At 44.4% G+C, this 22,000-nt stretch overlaps 1 protein-coding gene across 2 annotated transcripts in view; it reads left to right on the forward strand.

The window, feature by feature from the left end:
- Positions 1-22,000, forward strand: part of RSU1 (Ras suppressor protein 1) — a 203,766-nt gene that overhangs the window by 62,158 nt on the left and 119,608 nt on the right. For both annotated transcript variants that reach the window (XM_050939669.1, XM_050939670.1), the window contains 4 exons: positions 1,059-1,179; positions 10,457-10,575; positions 12,902-12,984; positions 13,245-13,359. In XM_050939669.1, the coding sequence (XP_050795626.1) occupies positions 1,059-1,179; positions 10,457-10,575; positions 12,902-12,984; positions 13,245-13,359 (438 nt within the window). The remainder of the gene's footprint in view (positions 1-1,058; positions 1,180-10,456; positions 10,576-12,901; positions 12,985-13,244; positions 13,360-22,000) is intronic.

Raw genomic sequence — 22,000 nt, forward strand, 5'->3', positions numbered from 1 at the left:
GGCTCGTTTTTAAGGTGGGGCGAATTGCCTCATTCGATCAAATTAATGAGGCCGTGATTTTTTTTAAGCTCACAATTACTTAAACCCGCCCTCTACTTTTCCTGCTGTTGTCAAAGTTAACATTATGCACCAAGGTGAATAGTGTGAGTACAGCTGCAAGCTTCAGTGCAAATGATTGTCATCTTTTTCCCAGCTGTAATATAAACTTTAGCTGCATGCTTAAGTTTCTCTTTGTCTGTGGGAAAAGAGATTTAAATCCATACAGCTTTTAAACCTTTTATCTGCGAAGGCATATTCATATCGTGCTGCTGGGTTGGTTTTTCATATTTCTAGATAATAACCATGCATTGATCTGTTGCTAATCTGATGTAACCTTTTTTGTATGTATTGATCACAGCACTTTACTCATGGGAGGCGAATTAAACACTGGCTTGGCTGAACAGTTCATCATTTAAGGCTGAACTTAAATTTTAATTTTAGTTGAATTTTAAATGGACACCTACTCAGATATTAGATTTAAACAGCAGGCTGGAATGGATTTTTGTTTCAGTTTTACTAGAGAAGACCTTAAATAAAACTGTCATTTAGGTCTGGATGGCTGAACTGTTTGTTTTTCTGATGCATATTAATGTGACCATCCAAAAGTTTAGGTTATGTTTCTGAGCCTTGTCTGTGTGCTTGTTGCTGTGCAAACCTAATGGAACGCATGGTTTCTTATCATTCTGCCTACAGAAGAGTAAGTATTTTGTCATGGTGTTTTTGCCCCCACCTCAATAATGGCATTGTTTGAGTATTTTAAAATGCTAATGGCATTTTTTTTTAAGAGGACAGAGTGCTGCCAGCAATGGCTTTGAAAATGAACAGCAGATAGAGTCCTACTGGCCATCAACAGTTCTTGTGGGTAAAAATTGTCATTTGCATTGTGGTAGCACCTAGGATCCCCCAGTCCTGGTCTAGGACCGCTTTGTGCTAGATGCAGACAAAAAGATGGTTTACAATCCAAGTAAGCTGTTGGTCTGAGAATCTTTCATTTTGTAATGTACTTTTTTTCGTTACAGCTGTCCCACCAAACATTGCAGATCTGAAGAATTTAGAAGTGCTTAACTTTTTCAACAACCAGATTGAGGAGCTGCCTACGCAGATTAGCAGCCTTCAGAAGCTCAAACACCTGAACCTTGGGTGCGTAGCAATAAAGCAAAAATAGCAAAAAAAAAAATAAAATAAAATAAAATAAAAAAAAGCTAAAACTATTAGTGGTTAACAGTAATTGAATCTTGTACTTAAAACTTTCATGTTTTGTAAAGAAGATCGATTTTTATGGCACTTGGGATAGCTCTGAAGTTATGGTTTCATTGTAGTTGAGAAGGTAACAGATTTTTTTTTTTTTTTTAGACAAAGGAAATGCAGTGGATCTAATTTACCTCTGTTTCAGTAAGGCATTTGATACATTTCCACATGGGAATTTATTTGCGAAATTGGAAAAGATGGAGATCAATATGAAAATTGAAAGGTGGATGAGGAACTGGTTAAAGGGGAGACTACAACGGGTCGTACTGAAAGATGAATTGTCAGACTGGAGGGAGGTTACTAGTGGAGTTCCTCAGGGATCAGTTTTGGGACCAATCTTATTTAATCTTTTTATTATTGACCTTGGCACAAAAAGTGGGAATACGCTAGTAAAGTTTGCAGATGAGACAAAGCTGGGAGATATTGCCAATACAGAGAAGGACCGGGATATCATACAGGAAGATCTGGATGACCTTGTAAACTGGAGTAATAGTAATAGGGTGAAATTTAATAGTGAAAAGTGCAAGGTCATGCATTTAGGGATTAATAACAAGAACTATTGGTATAAGCTGGGGAGGCATCAGTTGAAAGTAACTGAGGAGGAGAAGGACCTCGGAGTATTGGTTGGTCACAGGACGATTATGAGCCACCAATGTGATATAGCCGTGGAAAAAAAGCTAATGTGGTCTTGGGATGCATCAGGCGAGGTATTTCCAGTAGAGATAAGGAGGTGTTATACAAGGCACTGATGAGACTTCATCTGAAATAGTGTGTGCGGTTCTGGTCTCCTATGTTTAAGAGGGATGAATTCAAACTGGAACAGGTTCAGAGAAGGGCTACTAGGATGATCCGAGGAATGGAAAACCTGTCATATGAAAGGAGACTCAGAGCTTGGCTTGTTTAGCCTAACCAAAAGAAGGCTCGGGAGATATGATTGCTCTCTATACATATACCAGGGAGGGAGAGGAATTATTTGAGCTCCGTACCAATGTGGACACAAGAACAAAAGGATATAAACTGGCTATCAGGAAGCTTAGACTTGAAATTAGGCAAAGGTTTCTAACCATCAGAGGAGTGAAGTTCTGGAACAGCCTTCCAAGGGGAGTAGTGGGGACAAAAAACATATCAAGCTTAGTCTTGAAGCCAGATAAGTTTATGGAGCAGATGGTATAATGGGGTAGCTTAATTTTGGCAATTAATTAGTCTTTGACTACTAGTGGTAAATATGTCTGGCTGGTGAGTCTTGCCCACATGCTCAGGGTTTAGCTGATTGCCGTATTTGGGGTCGGGAAAGAATTTTCCGCCAGGGCAGATTGCCAGAAGCCCTGGGGGGTTTTCAGCACCAGTTGCATATGTATTTAATTTGAAAGTTTGAGGAAGAGACACTTGTGTATGATCTCTCTTTCACATTACATTGATGTCTAGTTTGTGTCAGTTGTAATCCATTATAATCCACTTATTAAATTCAGGTTTAAATCTGTTACATACTATTTCATGCATGTGCAAAATTGTTCCCTTAACTGCTGTCTTTATTAAATATGAATTCTGTGGTTGCTACATGATGATGGAGTTTCTGCAAGAAATATGCTTATAAAACTAAACCTACAGTAGGGAGATGGACTTTTTTTACTGAAACCATGTTGTAGTTGTATTTGGTATATTTCCTGTTTTGTGGGTGCAATTTTATAGTATTTTACAGCTTTCTCCCTGTATGAATGAATGTTTTTATATTACGAACTCAAACCTATAGACAGCTTAAATCGGAGGAGAAGGACGTGTACGCGCTGTTACTTAAACCCAAATAGACTTTAGGCTCCATGTTCTCTAACGAGTTAGACGACTCTTAAGACATTGATAACTGAACTTCATTGTTGGCTGCAGTGATATAAATATTTTCTTGATATTGGCTCCTCAATAAAGACACTATTGGTTCTTATTTTCTCTCTCTGGTTCTCTAGCATAGTGGAATAGGTTTGATTCTTGACAGCCTCTGTTGGCTTGGATTTAACAATGAGACTGGATAATTAACATGTTTGCCTTGGAAAGTAACACTCCAACATCCTAAACGCACACATTTTGACTAGGGATACACCTCAAGGTGTAATGCTGCATCATTAGTGGGGGAAATAGCGAAATGCTTTCTACTTATGATGAAACAAGTGACAAGTTGATTGTGCTTAGTTGTAACCAGAATACTACTTCCCTGCATTTCTTCTGTTAATACTGTTTTTAAGGTAGGAGTGAACGAGTGCTGTGAATTGGCATTCTTGCTGAGAAGTATCATTAGTCTTGCAAATGGTAAACCAAAGACTGCCTTCCATGTTAACTTTGTAGTGTAACATTCTACTTCTGGTATACGTCTTAAGGGAGCACCACTGCCATGGCATCTGGGTGCCTCACATTTTAAATATTACAACATAAATATCGTCCCCGTAAAACTGGTAAATTCTCTCAGGTTTCATTTCCCATTAAAGTCCCTTGTAGCGATGTGAGGACTCAACACCAGTGTGATGCCTCCTGCTGGTCATCCAGGAAATTAGCTTTTCCAGTGTTGGAGTGCCCTCTGCCAGCCGGTATCCTGTGTGCCTTAGGCCCCCCGGGTCCCTCCGAGTGCCCCTTTACCTTTGGGTGCTACCCCCTGGCAATACCCCCACTCCCTGGGTCTCCCCACCTAGGGGAACCCCCAACCCTCTATCCTGACATTGCCTCAGTGGCTACTGCCAGTCACTATCTAGCCCGCGCTCACTGGGGCAGACTGCAGTCTATCAACCACTCATCAGCAAGGGGGGTTTGGACCTGCTGCCTTTGCCTACGCTGGGCTTCACCTCTGCAACCCCAGTACCATTCCCGGCCTTTAGCAAGGCCTGCAGCCTGGTGGTTTTCCAGGCTGTAGCTCCCCAGTTCCTCTGGCCTTTCCCCAGCCATGCTCCAGTCTAGGTACCCTGTTGAGCTTCCAAGCAGCCAGGCCCGTCTCTCTCCACAGCTAGAGAGAGATTGCGTGAGCTGCTGCCTCGCAGCCCTTTTATAGGGCCAGCTGTGGCCTCATTGGGGCATGGTCCCAGCTGTGGCTGCTTCCCCAGCCAGCCTAGCCTTTGTCAGGAGCGGGGCAAATGCCCTGCTCCACCCCGGAAAGTTTTTGATCTCAGGAGTTGGATCAGGCCGTTAGTGGCTGCTACTTAGAGATTTTAAAAAAAAACAAAAAAAACCGCACACATCAAAAGAATACCCTGCCTTGGGAATGTGATTTATTCCTTTGTAGCTAAACCTGTTTGTAGCAACCCACAGGGCAGCTGAACAAGTCATAAGCTACACCTCTCCAGCAAATACTCAGATCACTTTGGGTAAAGTACTCCAGCTTCCCAGGTCAACTTTCATTCTTCTGAGGCCTTCTGTATATTTTCCTACCTGCTTTTCTTCTCCGAGTGGTTGGTTAAATAAATAAATAAATCTCAACCCAATGCCGCAACATCCTGGTGGTCCTTGTGTTGCTATTTTCTCACTTTTTCTTAAGGATGGTTTCTTTTTTGTGATCTTCAGAGCCTGGCCACATCAGGTCAACTGTCACTCGTGGACCACACGCACAGCCATAAACGTTCACTCACACACAGGAATAAAATTGGCACATTAACTTTGTATACCCACTGCTTGCTGTTGATTTACAAATATTTGGCTGCACAGGGCTATATTCATTGTATGAAAAACATCAGCCACTGGCCACTTTTCAACATCTATGTGGAACGGCAGTGGAGGCAGAGAATATACATAAGAATGGCCCTACAGGGACAGACCAAAGGTCCATCTAGCCCAGTATCCTGTCATCTGACAGTGGCCAGTGCCAGCTGCCCCAGAGGAAATGAACAGAACAGGTAATCATAGATGATCCATCTCCTGTCGCTCATTTCCCAGCTTCTGGCAAACAGAGGCTAGCGACACCATTCCTGCCCATCCTGGCTAATAGCCATTGGTGGACCTATCCTTCATGAATTTATCTAGTTCTTTTTTGAACCCTGTTATGATCTTGCCTTCACAACATCCTCTGGCAAGGAGTTCCACAGGTTGACTGTGCGTTGTGTGAAGAAATATTTCCTTATTTGTTTTAAACCTGCTGCCTATTAATTTCATTTGATGACCCTAGTTTTTGTGTTACGAGAAGTAGTAAACAACACTTCCTTATCTACTTTCTTTACACGAGTCATGATTTTATAGACCTCAATCATATCTCCCCTTCCAAGCTGAAAAGTCCCAGTCTTAATCTCTTCTCATACAGAACCTGTTCCATTCCCTAATCATTTTTGTTGCCCTTTTCTGAACCTTTTCCAATTCCAATATATTTTTTTGAGATGGGGCAACCACATCTGCACACAATATTCAAGATGTGAGCATACAGTGTTCCTCTTACGCCCACATCTTGAAGTCTTGAGCAGGAAGAAACTATATTTTGGAGCGGGGAGGGGGCAAGAGGGGGAAGAATGAGCAACTGTTGGGCTAGAGTGGTAAGTTTACCCCTCCCCCCACAATACAGCTTGGAGCAATAGGGTCCAGGCATGTACCTGGCGTCGAGCCTGGTACCTGGATTCGTGCTGCATAAAAAGGTGTCTAAGAAGATAATCACCACCTAAGATCACCAGCTAGAAGCATGTGTTCCAGTGTGCCTGGATGGGCCCCCTCCTGCAGGACAGAGCGCATCTGAAACCCACAGTCTTGTGTTGCCAGGTTCTGGAAAGAGGCAGGGAGTAACAGTACTTGTTTGTGGGAGAGGCTGCCATCAGTGGTGCTAGTGAGATGGAGAGGGCACAGCAGCAGGCAGTAGTGGTTGTGAAGGAGCTGTAATGCTCCATCAGAACTGGGCAGATGTTTTGATGGACGAGCGATTTCTATAAATTTTTAGATCAGGAACAGAAATAGCAGTGTTCGTGGTACTACAGAGGCTCCAATACCCAAATAAGCCAGGAGTATTAAACCTGTAGTACAGCAGCTACAGTGAAGGATACTCTTTCTGGCTCCTAACTAGTAGAATTACAGTAGCATCTAGAGGGCCTTCTCTTAGCTCAGGGACCCACTGTATAATGTGGTGTCACTACTTATAGTTAAGACTACAATTTGATCATGGGTATTTTTTGTAAGTCATGGACAGGTCACAAGCAAGAAACAAAATCACAGCCTGTGACTTGTCCATGACTTATACCATAAATATCCCTGATTGAATCTTAAGACGGATGGGAAGCCCTGCTGCTCCCGCTGCCCCCTAGACTGCTGCTTGGGCGGTCCCCAGGGCCAGCCGCATTGGCTACTGCTCGGGCGGACCCCAGGGCCAGCCGCATTGGCTACTGCTTGGGTGGTCCCCAGGGCCACCAGAGCAGTGGCTGTCCCCAGGGCCGGCGGCTTGGGCAGGCGTGGGGACAGCCACAGTGGCCACTGGAAAAGTCAGAGATCACAGGAAATCACAGAATCTGCGACTTCTGCAACCTCTGTGACAGATGCGGAGCCCTACATATAGTAAGTACATCACTGTCCCTGTTGCAAAGAACTTAGCTGAAGTAAACAAGACACAGGGTGGGAGAGAGGATATATTATTCTCATTTCATAGATGGGGAAGTGAGGCACAGTGAAATCAAGGCCTTGATTTTGCAGAGAGTTCTACTGGAGCGTAACTTTGAGCACTTATGTAGTGCCAGCGGGTCAGTCTATTCTTGTTTTTAAAATTAAGCATGTAGATCTTTGTAGAATTGGGACATAAGTGATTTTCCCGTGGTCACACAGAAATTCTGGTGCTACAGCAGCACTATCTCACACATAATGTGAGTGAACTATAATACTGAAATAAAGAGAACTGTAAACTAGCTAGCCAGCTAATCATGTGTACTGGATTCATTGCTGCCTGTGTCCTTGAATAGCATTCCAAATGGGGCCTACTCTAAGTTCACAAACATGCTGTATCCTCCCCCCCGGCCCCGCTTTATTCAAGGGAATAAAACAACTCTGATCAGTTCATACATGCATCAGAACACATGTGTGAGTACCTTCGGCACAGAGCTGCTTCTTTATCCATGTGCACATTAATACGGCTGTGCAACTGGATGCCAACAGAAGAGAAAAGACTTTTCAAAGAGAGGGAGAAATACAAATGGCTCTGATATGTTGATTGGTGTACCTGCTAGGTTGCATGCTATGTGTTTCCAAGTACCAATTCCAAGGCTGATATGCTTACTCTTGTTCTCTATGGCCCTTGATAAGGAAATGAAATAATCTCCAGAAAATAAGTGCTCAAACAATTGCTGGCAGCTTTTCAGCTATCTATAAAATGAGATGATAGTGCTTATCTACCTAACAGGAGTGCTCTAAGAAAAAAAATCATTGTTTGAAGAACTTGATTGCTGGTCACAAGTGGTCCCTTCGCTGGGATGTGGCACGTTCAATCTTCCATCTTGGGGGCTATCCTCAGACCTGTTTGCCTCACAGGACCACAGGAAGTCTCAACGGTTTTGCTCCCTCGTGGGGCACAGTCCAGGGTCTGTCGTGGATGCCTTCCTCCTCTCATGGGAAGGTGGCCTTATTTACGCCTTCCCTACAATTCCGATGGTCCACAGGGTACTTCTCAAGATTCGCAGGGATCACGCTCGAGTCATACTGATAGCACTGGCGTGGCCGCACCAGCATTGGTTCACATCGCCACTGCAGATGTCTGTACAGGCACCCCTTGTGTTGCCCCTGCTCCCAGACCTGATCACACAGGATCGAGGCCACCTCCAGCACCTGAACCTGGAGTTGCTTCACCTCACAGCCTGGATGCTCAGTGGCTAAACTCGGTAGAAATTCAATGCTCACAGCAGGTTAGACAAGTTCTCCTTGGTAGCAGGAAACTCTCCACCAGGGCCACATACATGGCCAAGTGGAAACAGTTTTTTATCTGGGCAGAACAGCAGGGATAGGCCTCATTGCTTGCCTAAATCCCACTCATTCTTGACTACCTACTTCATCTGAAACAGCAGGGTCTTTCACTCTCTTCAGTTCGGGTCCACTTGGCGGCCATCTCCACGTTCCACCCAGGAGCTGACGGTGGTTGTCTTTGCAAACCCACTGGTTGGTCACTTCCTTAGAGGCCTGAATAGGCTTTTCCTGCATACTTGACAACCTGGCCTGGGACCTTAATTTGGTCCTTTCTGCCCTTACAGGGCCCCCCTTCGAGCCCCTGGCTACATGCTCATTACTGTGTCTCTCTCCTATAAGGTCATATTCCTCGTGGCTATCACCTCGGCCAGGAGGGTATCGGAGCTCAGAGCCCTGACCTCCGAGCTTCCATACACTGTTTTTTCACAAAGACAAAGTCCAACTCAGGCCACACTTGAAGTTCCTTTCTAAGGTGGTCTCCCAGTTCCACATGGGTCGGACATTTTTCTCCCTGTGTTCTATCCTAAGCCACACTCCTTTCCTTTAGCATGGAGCGTAGGCTGCATTCCCTAGACGTTTACAGGGCTCTGGCTTTCTATATTGAAAGAACCAAACCATTCAGGAAATCAATCCAACTCTTTTTTGCTGTGGCTGACAGGATGAAGGGGCTCCCTGCCTCGTCACAGCATATCTACTCATGGATCAAGGCCTGCATCCACGAATGCTACGATCAGGCTAAGGTGCCTGCCCCGCCTATCACAGCCCACTCCACAAGGGCACAGGCCAGCTCCGCGGTGTTCCTGGCTCAGGTTCTGACACAGGAAATATGCAGAGCTGCTACATGGTCTTCAATCCATACATTCACGTCACACTATGCCATCACACACCAGGCCAGAGACGATGCAGCTTTCGGCCATGCAGTGCTCCAATCCGCAGTGAACTTCGACCTCACTGCCTAAACACCGGCTTGTGAGTTACCTGCTTGGAATGGACATGAACAATCACTCGAAAAAATGGTTACTCACCTTTTTGTAACTGTTCTTCATGATGTGGTGGTCATGTCCATTCCAATACCCACCCTCCTGCCCCTCTGTTGGAGTGCCGGCAAGAAGGAACTGGGGGTGGAGGGTTGGCGGGCACCTATATAAGGCACCATGGAGGTGCCACTCCAGGGGGCGCACAGGCCGACCCTATGATGCTGCCAGGAGAAAATTTTCCAGCTGGTGTGCATGTGGTGCGCGCACACCTGCTTGGAATGGACATGAACAACACAGCTTGAACAACAGTTACAAAAAGGTAAGTAACCGTTTTATCATGTAATTAAAGACTATTGCACAGGCGACTTTTTAATTCTGGCACTTCCTAGCTTTTGAGTGCTTGAATTTTCAACCTTAATGATGTTCTTATAATGTATTTTATGTGTGTGAGAAAATGAGACGATGACATTAAATACATTGTCATTTTCCACTACTGTAATGAGAGCTGGTTGGAAGATCTTGGTGACTGAAAATTCAGTCTCTTTCTCCCCCACCTCTTTTTATGACTTCCCTGCCACGCCACCCATTTTCCCCACTGTATAGCCAGTTCTGTTTGAAATTCTCATCCACATGTAACCCTTTTCAATCCCCTGTTCATGGTCATTCCTTGCTGCAGTGTTGAATGTATCCACCCCTTCTCCTACCCCCTCCAAAGCATCTCTATTACTGAAGAGTGGTTAAAGTCTGCTTGTTCTGCCTTTCTCAGTGGCCCTATGGCCACCTTAGATCAATAGGTCCTGGATCTGCTGTGCTCCTTGGATTAATTGTTGGTGTCTGTCGGTAGTTTTATTGCTCTAGCTGGACTGTACAGCTTAAGGTGCAGTGCCTTGACCTGGTAATTAGGTGATTCAGTGAATATGCAACCCTTATGACCCAAATAATTGTACTTCAGTGCAATCAGATGAATTGGTTGTGAGAAGAAACTATCTTTATTAGGGAAAATGATGGGATGAAATTAAGGAAGGGGTGTAGGGTAAGATGTAGGAACAAAAAAGTCATGGGAATTTGGAGAATAATGGTCTGTGGGTCTCAATCCTATGAGGCGCTGAGCACCCTCAGCTCCCATCCCATTAACCAGTGGGAGTTGGGGGCTTTGGCACTATGCCCTAAAAGAGTTGACCCAGAAATTAGCGTGGCCTCTTTTTTGGAAAGCTCTTAATGCCTTCATCCTTTTTGCTTATGATTAACTAGCAAAATGAATATAAACATATGTTCTGTGTGTCTTGGTTTTCCACCACCAACAGCATGAACAGGTTAAATACCTTGCCTAGAGGATTTGGATCTTTACCAGCTCTGGAGGTTCTTGACTTGACTTATAACAACTTAAATGAAAATTCCCTGTCTGGAAACTTCTTCTATCTGAGTAAGAAACTTTTAAAAAAAATCTATAAATCTTCCTGAAATGATGCTTTGCTTTCTGCCAGTGAAATTTATTTGATAGAGACCAAACTTCAATAGAATTTTTTAGATATATGTTTTTCTTCCTTAGGTCCTCTTGAATATTTCTACATAGCTCAACAATACGTACCACTGATATACAGTCACTTGACACAATTGGGCATACAAGGACTTGGTTAGTAATGGCATATTAGCTTTCTTGAGGGTAATATTTTCTTGAGCCACATACTTAGCTAAAATTTAATAGACGCTAACAAGCCTCATGGGACAATAAAGAATGTTACCTTGAGACGTGCTGATGATCTGAAAGTAACCGCAACCAAGTTTCCAGAATTGTGTCTCTAGTTTTTGTATGTATGTTAAAACCATGTTAAGGTTACAAAGTCAAACACTCAGAAATCATGAAATCTCAGAATTCTGATTGCGGCTTTAATTGAGCCTTTTTGTCCTTATCTATTATGATAGTCTTTTATTATGTTACCACACATTGTTTTTTCCATATGATCCTACCTTTGAAGTGAATTCAATATTACTTTTTATTCTCATTCAACATGTGGTCCTCAGCCTTATTTACTGCACACCATCCAAACTGCATTGAATACAGTACTATTGGTTTCCTCCAGGGCATTTCTATGGCGTGCTGCTCATACTCTGAGTGTTTTAATAAAACATTAATGAATTTTAGCTTTAGAACACTCTTCTGAGATAGGGACATGGTGTTCTCCCCCATTTTATATCTGTGGAGCTGAGACACAGAGAAACTAAGGCAAAAACAGTCCAAAGTGTGCACTGATTTTTGAGTTCCTGACTTGAGACATCTAAGGCCTGATTTTTCAGAGTCCCTAGTGTTTTTACAGCACTGTACATGTTCAGAGCACAGTGCCTCCTTCCCGCCCCCGACTTCAGTTACAGTTGTGAACACTCGGCCTTTCTGCAAATCTGTCCCTAAGTATCTGTAGTAGGGCACCTAGAAAATGAGCAACACTGAATTAGTGGCCAACTGCGGACACTTTGGTTTATGTTTTTGCCCAGCAACAGATAGGAACTCTATGGCAGAGGCAGGGATAGAGTCTAGTTCCCCAGGAAAGCATTCAACTTCCTTAAAAAGGATCTTTTTTTTTCTCTTTTTTGCAATCCCATACCTCATTCACTAGACACCTTCTGACTTCTGCAACAAGTGAGGCAAGGGTCCTACAGACAGCAGCTTCTTTCAGAACAAAATCAGGGTTGTGTAGTGAAAGCTCCATCCTTCATGTGCACTCAGTGAGTCAGGGTAGAAGAAATAGTATGTGATCATGTAGTTAAAGACTGTATCATTAATGCAGGCATACACACAGGCTCAATTATGGTTACACAGATAATCTTTATTCTGGTGTTTCCTAACTTTTGAGTGTTTGACTTTTGCAACCTTAATATTTTTTCCAACAGTGTTTTTTTATTGGAAGTGCAATCAGAACATTAAGCAGAAAAAGTGGCAAAGAGGTTAGAGGAGGCCATGCTGCTTGCTGAGAAGGACTTACTGATTATCATCCAATAGAAGGAAAATTTTAAATTATCAAAAAGTTAAAAACGATGGCCACAATGCAACTAATGAGAAACCTGCAAAACAGATGTGCAACCTGCTCTCAGAAGGGATGGGAGGTCATAATCGTTCTCCCAGTGTTCACTGTTTTCTTTTGGTTTAATTTTCCTGAAAAGTACCATGCACAGCCACAATGCTGTATAAATAGTAATAAGCTAAATGGATATATTGGGTTTTTCTTTTTCTTTTTTGAATTTCACCATTCTGTGTTCTTCTGCAGGGAGAGAGGCTACCTATGAAAATATAGATGATTTGATTTGAACTCAGTTGTGTTTGTGTTATACTGTCTGTCCTGTTTTAAGATCTTTCCACAGCGCTGCATGTAGTTAAATATAGGTGTAAATTCATTCCAAAACACAGCTTTTTTTAATGCAAATTGGGTAATAACTAGGAATCAGATGTAATAAAGAGTAATTACTCCTTCTGACAGCTGAGTATTGAAACTATGTGCCAGAACCTGCCAGAGTCTATTGTAGAAATTGTTAATTGTGTCAGTCCTTTTGGATATAGATGTTTTCCTGAACACACCACCAATACAATAAGGCAGTAAATCTAAGTTTGACCTGCTTGTTATTATTGTGAGCCCTGAGTATGTCAAAGGCTTTTCACCAAGTCAGGGTTATTAATCAAAGCTGACTCTCTTATTGATCAGACCTCAAATGGTTGGGCCATATGCCACCCTGTTTATATATTGCTGTTTAATTTGCAGCCACCCTGCGTGCACTCTATCTAAGTGACAACGATTTTGAAATCCTGCCTCCAGATATTGGGAAGCTCACAAAGTTGCAGATAGTAAGTAATTTATCTAAATTCTTGGAAAATCAATTCACTTTCGCAGCCCTTGTAGTAGTAGAATCTAGTCAATTTGAGAAGTAGTGGTTATTCCTGAAAAACAAACCCTACTACACCTCGTACTGTTTCTTGTTTATCTTGTAAATAAATTGGAAGAATTGAGTGTTGGGGGGCAACGGGTGGGCAGAGAGTAAGTGTTCTCTTTTAGGCTGCTTTATTTTAACTGAAAATTGTTCTGACAACTTTATATTTTCTTTTAGCTGAGCCTTAGGGACAATGACCTGATATCACTGCCTAAAGAAATTGGTGAACTCACTCAGCTTAAGGAACTTCATATCCAGGGAAACCGTCTTACTGTGCTGCCCCCAGAACTAGGTAAGACTGTAGATGGTGCTTTGTTGTTTTGAGTAATAATGATTGACACAATGTACTTCCTGTTGATAACCTAAACCATCTGTTGATCTCCAAGAAATAGTCTTTGCTGAGGTTGTCATTGCTGCTATTATCTGTCTATTTCCCCAGATACCCACTCATTTTCTCTCTTGTTGGGTTTGTGTGTATTTGGGAGAGGAAGGGCTTGTGTTTGTCATGTTGCAGATTTGGCTGCATTACTTGTTCCCATATTATGTATGACCTGTGTATTAGTCAGTCAGATAGCAAAATTTGCATACTGCATTCTGCTTTGTACATAATTTCTTTTAAAAATCTATTTTAATTGTCTGGAGCTAGTTGTGTTGAAATCATTGCTACAGTCAGCAAAAAAGAAATTTTGAATTCTCAGTGCTTGGATAGAAGTGGCTTTCTTGAGCCTGTTTCTGTAGAAATGGAAGTTTGGTCAACAAAAGTAAGATAAGGCTAAGTTAGTTGTTTTTTTGTTTAAGTCTATATTTTGATAGCAAAAAATATTACGACGATCTGACAATTTTCCCTCAAAACAGTTGAACCAGCAGATGAACTATGGATTTGTGATTTCTGCCATTACCACTAGTAACGTAATTTTCTTTAACCAAAAGGTAATGGTCTTCATTAAAAACTAAACCCCTGAGTGTATAGCACATTTGCATTGCCCTAGTGCATTTTTGTGTTATGTGCATTGACTTCAGTGGAGTTGTGGTCATTTTCTCAAAATCTCCATTTGGGTTAGAGTGTTTTATGATACCCTTGAAAAATTGTCTTTTGATGTAAATATGCAGCAGGATCAGTTATTGGTTGCTCTGCCTTCTGAATTTTATCCTTGTCTCTACCTACTCCTATCAACTAATTGCTACATGCACGCACTCACTCACTTTGGTGCCCTTCTACCCCGATATAACGCTGTCCTCAGGAGCCAAAAAATCTTACCGTGTTCTAAGTGAAACTGCATTATATTGGACTTGCCTTGATTCGCCGGAGTGTGCAGTGTGCCCCTCCCCCCCCACCAGCACTGCTTTATGGTGTTATAACACGAATTCGGATACATCGGGGTAGAGGTGTATGTGTACACATCCTCTTGCACTGTGTGTGTGTGTATATATATCAAATTAAAAAAAAGATATTTTGTAAATCCACAATTCTTAGTTTACACGTGTCACTAAGCTTTGTCCTAAAGCCATTGGAAAAGTGTCTGATCATCTGTCATAAACAGATAGCTAAGGGTTAATGTCTCTTTCACCTGAAGCACCTGACCAGAGGACCAATCAGGAAACCGGATTTTTTCAACTTTGGGTGGAGGGAATTGAGTGTCTTTGTCTTTGTTTTCCGTCTGCCTGCCTCTCTGAGCTTTGGAGAAGTAGCTCTACTTTCTAGTCTTCTGTTTCTAAGTGTAAGGACAAAGAGATCAGATAGTAAGTTCTATGGTTTTCTTTTCTTTGGTATTTGCATGAATATAAGTGCTGGAGTGCTTTGATTTGTATTCTTATGGAATAAGGCTGGTTATTCCATATTCTTTTAAGCAATTGACCCTGTGTTGTATTATCTCAATACAGAGAGACTATTTGTATTTTTTCTTTCTTTTTTATATAAAGCTTTCTTTTAAGACCTGTTGGAGTTTTTCTTTACTTCAGGGAAATTGAGTCTGTACTCACCAGGGAATTGGTGGGAGGAAGAAATCAAGGGGAGATTTGTGTGTTGGATTGCTAGCCTGACCTTGCATTCCCTCTGGGGGAATAGGAAAGTACTTTTTGTTTCCAGGATTGGGAACAGAGAGGGAGATTCACTCTGTTTGGGTTCACAGAGCTTGTGTCTGTGTATCTCTCCAGGAGCACCTGGAGGGGGGAAGGGAAAAAGGATTATTTCCCTTTGTTGTGAGACTCAAGGGATTTGGGTCTTGGGGTCCCCAGGGAAGGTTTTTCAGAGGGACCAGAGTGCCCCAAAACACTCTAATTTTTTGGGTGGTGGCAGCAGGTACCAGGTCCAAGCTGGTAACTAAGCTTGGAGGTTTTCATGCTAACCCCCATATTTTGGACGCTAAGGTCCAAATCTGGGACTAAGGTTATTACATGGTGTGCAGCTGGTGGGAGATAGACTAGAAGCCAGTAGAAATATTATATTTTTCTTTTCTCTGCTAAGGGCTTTTTAGCAGAGAGAAGCAGTTGGTTTTAAAAGGGAACCAGAGAGAATTTTTTTTTTTCTGCTCTCTCTGGCAGTTTGTGGCTTGCATGTTAAGCGAGAAGCCATTCAGAACCTGTTAAGGGTCTTTTGTCATGCAATAGCCCTCCCATTAGGAGGCAAGACCAGCACTTATAGGCATGCAAATAAAGTGGTTTTTCTGGTTTCCCTTCATTGAACATTAGCTAGAGAGAAAAAAGGACAAAAAACACTGTTGCTAGGCAGACTTCAGGAGGCAACAGAGAACCTGCAGTTCAGAAGATAAACACCGGAGGGCACCCCAACACAAGAAAACAGGAATCATGACTTCTAAGGCAAAAATTGAGGCCCAAGAGCAAGTCAGAGAAGCTGAACACAGGCGACAACTGGAAATAAAACAAACAGAGATGGAAATAAGAGAAAGAGAAAGAGAGGCGGCCCACCGCCGAGAAATGGAAAAGCACCAAAAAGAAATGGAAAAACAACAAAAAGAGAATGACGAGAAGGAAAAACAGAGAAAACATGAACTGGAGTTGGCAAAAGCTGGGCTGCATGTGCCAGCCAACCCTAACAACCCGGCGCCAAATATTGCTCCACAGCACAGGAAATTTCCCACCTACAAGGCAGGTGATGACACCGAGGCCTTCTTGGAAAATTTTGAAAGAGCCTGTCTTGGGTACAGCATTCCCGAAGACCAGTACATGGTAGAATTGAGGTCACAGCTCAGTGGACCTTTAGCAGAGGTGGCAGCTGAAATGCCTAAGCACCAAATGAATGACTATAAACTTTTTCAAACCAAGGCCAGATACAGGATGGGGATAACCCCAGATCATGCCCGTCGGCGTTTCAGAAACCAAAAGTGGAAACCAGAGGAGTCATTTCCCAAACACGCCTACTACATTGCAAAAAACTATGAGGCCTGGCTAACAGGAAACAACATTCAAACCTTGGAAGAACTAAACCTCCTCATACAAATGGAGCAGTTCTTGGATGGTGTTCCTGAAGACATCACGCGGTACATACAAGATGGAAACCCCAAGAATATCGCTGAGGCGGGGGAGATTGGAGCCAAATGGATGGAACTGGCAGAAAGCAAGAAAGCTACTGTCAAGGGGAACGATTACCCCAGGGGGCACACAGACCATAAACCCTACAACCGAGGACAGCCAAAGACCCCACATACCACCCAAGTAAAGCCACAGATACCCTACCCTTCAACCTCACCAGTCTCCAGTAACTCACCTCGGCCCAGTGACCCATCAGATGGAAGATGCTTTAAGTGTAATGAACTGGGACATATCAAGGCCAAGTGTCCCAAGAACACCATGCGAGTGCAATTCATTACACCACCATCACACCAAAGATCCCCAGGCCCGGATGCCTCTCAAATACCCTTGGAGCGAAGGGAAAATTTGAGAGTGGGTGGAAAGAAGGTTACTGCGTGGAGAGACACGGGGGCACAAGTGTCAGCTATCCACCAATCCTTCGTTGACCCCAAATTCATCAACCCAAAGGCCAAAGTTACAATTTACCCCTTCATGTCACAAGCTGTAGACTTGCCTACAGCTCAACTGCCTGTCCAGTACAAAGGCTGGTCAGGAATGTGGACTTTTGCAGTCTATGACAATTATCCTATCCCCATGCTACTGGGGGAAGACTTGGCCAACCAGGTGAGGCGGGCCAAGAGAGTGGGAATGGTTACACGTAGCCAAACCAGGCAAGCTTCCAGACCCATTCCTGTTCCTAAGCCGTCCACAGAGGCCCCGTCTGTGTTACCAGAGACCCAGACAGAGGTAGTGGACCCGGATTCCATGCCTACCACTGAAACAGCCACAGCATCTCCAGTCCCAGGCCCGGAACTGGAACAGCAACCAGCACCAGCAAGTGCAACCACATCTTCAAACTCAACGCCAGAGGGCGCCAGCGAGCCAGAACTGGCAGAAGCAAAAGACAACCATACCCAAAAGGCTCAGCCAGAGCCTGAAATACCCTCAGGTGCACCAGCGGAGAGCGGTTCACCAGCAACGGAAGCAACCCCATCACCTACATCGCTTCCAGAGGGACCAAGCCCAAGTCCACAGTCTGAGGAAGAACTGGTGACCCCAGCCTCAAGGGAGCAGTTCCAAACTGAACAGGAAGCGGATGACAGCCTTCAGAAAGCGTGGGCGGCGGCACGGAGCACCCCACCGCCTCTCAGCTCTTCTAATCAATCCCGGTTTGTTATAGACCAAGGACTTTTATACAAGGAAATTCTTTCTGGTGGACACCGGGAAGAATGGCAGCCGCAAAAACAGTTGGTGGTTCCAACTAAGTACCGGGAGAAGCTCTTAAGCTTAGCCCATGATCATCCCAGTGGCCATGCTGGGGTGAACAGAACCAAGGACCGGTTGGGGAAGTCCTTCCACTGGGAGGGGATGGGCAAGGATGTTGCCAAGTATGTCCGGTCTTGTGAGGTATGCCAAAGAGTGGGAAAGCCTCAAGACCAGGTCAAGGCCCCTCTCCAGCCACTCCCCATAATTGAGGTCCCATTTCAGCGAGTAGCTGTGGATATTCTGGGCCCTTTCCCAAAAAAGACGCCCAGAGGAAAGCAGTACGTACTAACTTTAGTGGACTTTGCTACCCGATGGCCAGAAGCAGTAGCTCTAGGCAACACCCGGGCTAACACTGTGTGCCTGGCCCTAACAGACATCTTTGCCAGGGTAGGTTGGCCCTCTGACATCCTTACAGATTCAGGGTCTAATTTCCTGGCAGGGACCATGGAAAAACTGTGGGAAACTCATGGGGTGAATCACTTGGTTGCCACCCCATACCACCATCAAACCAATGGCCTGGTTGAAAGGTTCAATGGAACTTTGGGGGCCATGATACGAAAATTCATCAACGAATTCTCCAATAATTGGGACCTAGTGTTGCAGCAGTTGCTGTTTGCCTACAGGGCTGTACCACATCCCAGTTTAGGGTTTTCACCATTTGAACTTGTGTATGGTCACGAGGTTAAGGGGCCATTACAGTTGGTGAAGCAGCAATGGGAGGGGTTTACGCCTTCTCCAGGAACTAACATTCTGGACTTTGTAAGCAACCTACAAAGCACCCTCCGACACTCTTTAGCCCTTGCTAGAGAGAATCTAAAGGATGCTCAGGAAGAGCAAAAGGCCTGGTATGACAGACATGCCAGAGAACGTTCCTTCAAGGTAGGAGACCAGGTTATGGTCTTGAAGGCGCAACAGGCCCATAAAATGGAAGCATCATGGGAAGGGCCCTTCACGGTCCAAGAGCGCCTGGGAGCTGTAAACTACCTCATAGCATTTCCCAATTCCTCACTAAAGCCTAAAGTGTACCATGTTAATTCTCTCAAGCCTTTCTATTCCAGAGATTTACAGGTTTGTCAGTTTACAGTCCAGGGAGATGATGCTGATTGGCCTGACGGTGTCTACTACGACGGGAAAAAAGACGGTGGCGTGGAAGAGGTGAACCTCTCAACCACCCTGGAACGTCTGCAGCGGCAACAAATCAAGGAGCTGTGCACTAGCTTCGCCCCATTGTTCTCAGCCACCCCAGGACGGACTGAACGGGCATACCACTCCATTGATACAGGTAATGCTCACCCAATCAGAACCCCACCCTACCGAGTGTCTCCTCATGCCCAAGCTGCTATAGAACGGGAGATCCAGAACATGCTACAGATGGGTATAATCCGCTCATCTACCAGTGCATGGGCATCTCCAGTGGTTCTGGTACCCAAACCAGATGGGGAAATACGCTTTTGCGTGGATTACCGTAAGCTAAATGCTGTAACTCGTCCGGACAACTATCCAATGCCACGTACCGATGAGCTATGGGAAAAGTTGGGACGTGCCCAGTTCATCTCTACAATAGACTTAACCAAGGGGTACTGGCAAGTACCGCTAGATGAACCTGCCAAGGAGAGGTCAGCATTCGTCACCCATGCGGGGGTGTATGAATTCAATGTCCTTCCTTTCGGCCTTCGAAATGCACCCGCCACCTTCCAGAGGCTGGTAGATGGTCTACTAGCTGGACTGGGAGAATTTGCAGTTGCCTACCTCGATGATGTGGCCATATTTTCAGACTCCTGGCCCGAACACCTACTACACCTGGAAAAGGTCTTTGAGCGCATCAGGCAGGCAGGACTAACTGTTAAGGCCAAAAAGTGTCAAATAGGCCAAAACAGAGTGACTTACCTGGGGCACCAGGTGGGTCGAGGAACCATAAACCCCCTACAGGCCAAGGTGGATGCTATCCAAAAGTGGCCTGTCCCAAGGTCAAAGAAACAGGTCCAATCCTTCTTAGGCTTGGCCGGATACTACAGGCGATTTGTACCACACTACAGCCAAATCGCTGCCCCACTGACCGACCTGACCAAAAAGACCCAGCCAAATGCAGTTAAGTGGACTGATGAGTGTCAAAAGGCCTTTACCCAACTTAAGGCAACGCTCATGTCTGACCCTGTGCTCAGGGCCCCGGACTTTGACAAGCCATTCCTAGTAACCACGGATGCATCTGAGCGTGGTATAGGAGCAGTGCTCATGCAGGAAGCAACAGATCACAACTTCCATCCTGTCGTGTTTCTCAGCAAGAAACTGTCTGAGAGGGAAAGTCACTGGTCAGTCAGTGAAAAGGAATGCTATGCCATTGTGTACGCCCTGGAAAAGCTACGCCCATATGTTTGGGGACGGCGGTTCCAACTACAAACTGACCATGCTGCACTAAAGTGGCTTCATACTGCCAAGGGGAACAACAAGAAACTTCTTCGTTGGAGTTTAGCTCTCCAAGATTTTGATTTTGAAATTCAACACATCACAGGAGCTTCTAACAAAGTAGCTGATGCACTCTCCCGTGAGAGTTTCCCAGAATTCAGTAGTTAAAAAGTGTTCTTAAAATGTAGAAGTCTGTTAGTTATATACTTAGGAGTATATGTAAAGGTGTATGTGTTGTATTAATCTGTTTATTTTCAAGTTCTAGAAGGAAATCGCCGCCAGTGAGCTTCCCCACTGTCTGCAATTTGGGGGGCGTGTCATAAACAGATAGCTAAGGGTTAATGTCTCTTTCACCTGAAGCACCTGACCAGAGGACCAATCAGGAAACCGGATTTTTTCAACTTTGGGTGGAGGGAATTGAGTGTCTTTGTCTTTGTTTTCCGTCTGCCTGCCTCTCTGAGCTTTGGAGAAGTAGCTCTACTTTCTAGTCTTCTGTTTCTAAGTGTAAGGACAAAGAGATCAGATAGTAAGTTCTATGGTTTTCTTTTCTTTGGTATTTGCATGAATATAAGTGCTGGAGTGCTTTGATTTGTATTCTTATGGAATAAGGCTGGTTATTCCATATTCTTTTAAGCAATTGACCCTGTGTTGTATTATCTCAATACAGAGAGACTATTTGTATTTTTTCTTTCTTTTTTATATAAAGCTTTCTTTTAAGACCTGTTGGAGTTTTTCTTTACTTCAGGGAAATTGAGTCTGTACTCACCAGGGAATTGGTGGGAGGAAGAAATCAAGGGGAGATTTGTGTGTTGGATTGCTAGCCTGACCTTGCATTCCCTCTGGGGGAATAGGAAAGTACTTTTTGTTTCCAGGATTGGGAACAGAGAGGGAGATTCACTCTGTTTGGGTTCACAGAGCTTGTGTCTGTGTATCTCTCCAGGAGCACCTGGAGGGGGGAAGGGAAAAAGGATTATTTCCCTTTGTTGTGAGACTCAAGGGATTTGGGTCTTGGGGTCCCCAGGGAAGGTTTTTCAGAGGGACCAGAGTGCCCCAAAACACTCTAATTTTTTGGGTGGTGGCAGCAGGTACCAGGTCCAAGCTGGTAACTAAGCTTGGAGGTTTTCATGCTAACCCCCATATTTTGGACGCTAAGGTCCAAATCTGGGACTAAGGTTATTACATCATCTTCGAGTGCTTGCTCATGTCGATTCCATTCTAGGTGTGTGCACACCTACCTGCATAGTTGTCAGAGACTTTTGCCTTTGTTGCTGTGCCCTGGTCTCTGCATCGGTCCAGGTCACTGGTTTGCCGCCACAGATCACCTGTACTGCACTCCCGGTTTCCACCCTCATGCAGTCTCTCGCCCAGAGGGAAGTGCAGGTTGCCATACAGTCGACACCGGTCATCTTTGCACCGACGAGCACCATCAACGAGACTTCAGGAATGCTCCCCAACATGACGCTGTTCCCCCTACTCCCAGGACCGGTCTGCCTATTTGAGATACCAGTCGCCCACGGCGACTGTTAGCCACAGAACTTGGGTCAACTTGTGGAACTCCTTACCTGAGGAGGTTGTGAAGGCTAGGACTATAACAGGGTTTAAAAGAGAACTGAATAAATTCATGGTGGTTAAGTCCATTAATTGCTATTAGCCAGGATGGGTGAGGAATGGTGTCCCTAACCTCTGTTTGTCAGAGGATGGAGATGGATGGCAGGAGAGAGATTGCTTGATCATTG

The sequence above is a fragment of the Gopherus flavomarginatus genome, chromosome 2 (genome assembly GCF_025201925.1).
Source record: "Gopherus flavomarginatus isolate rGopFla2 chromosome 2, rGopFla2.mat.asm, whole genome shotgun sequence".
Classification (NCBI taxonomy): domain Eukaryota; kingdom Metazoa; phylum Chordata; order Testudines; family Testudinidae; genus Gopherus; species Gopherus flavomarginatus.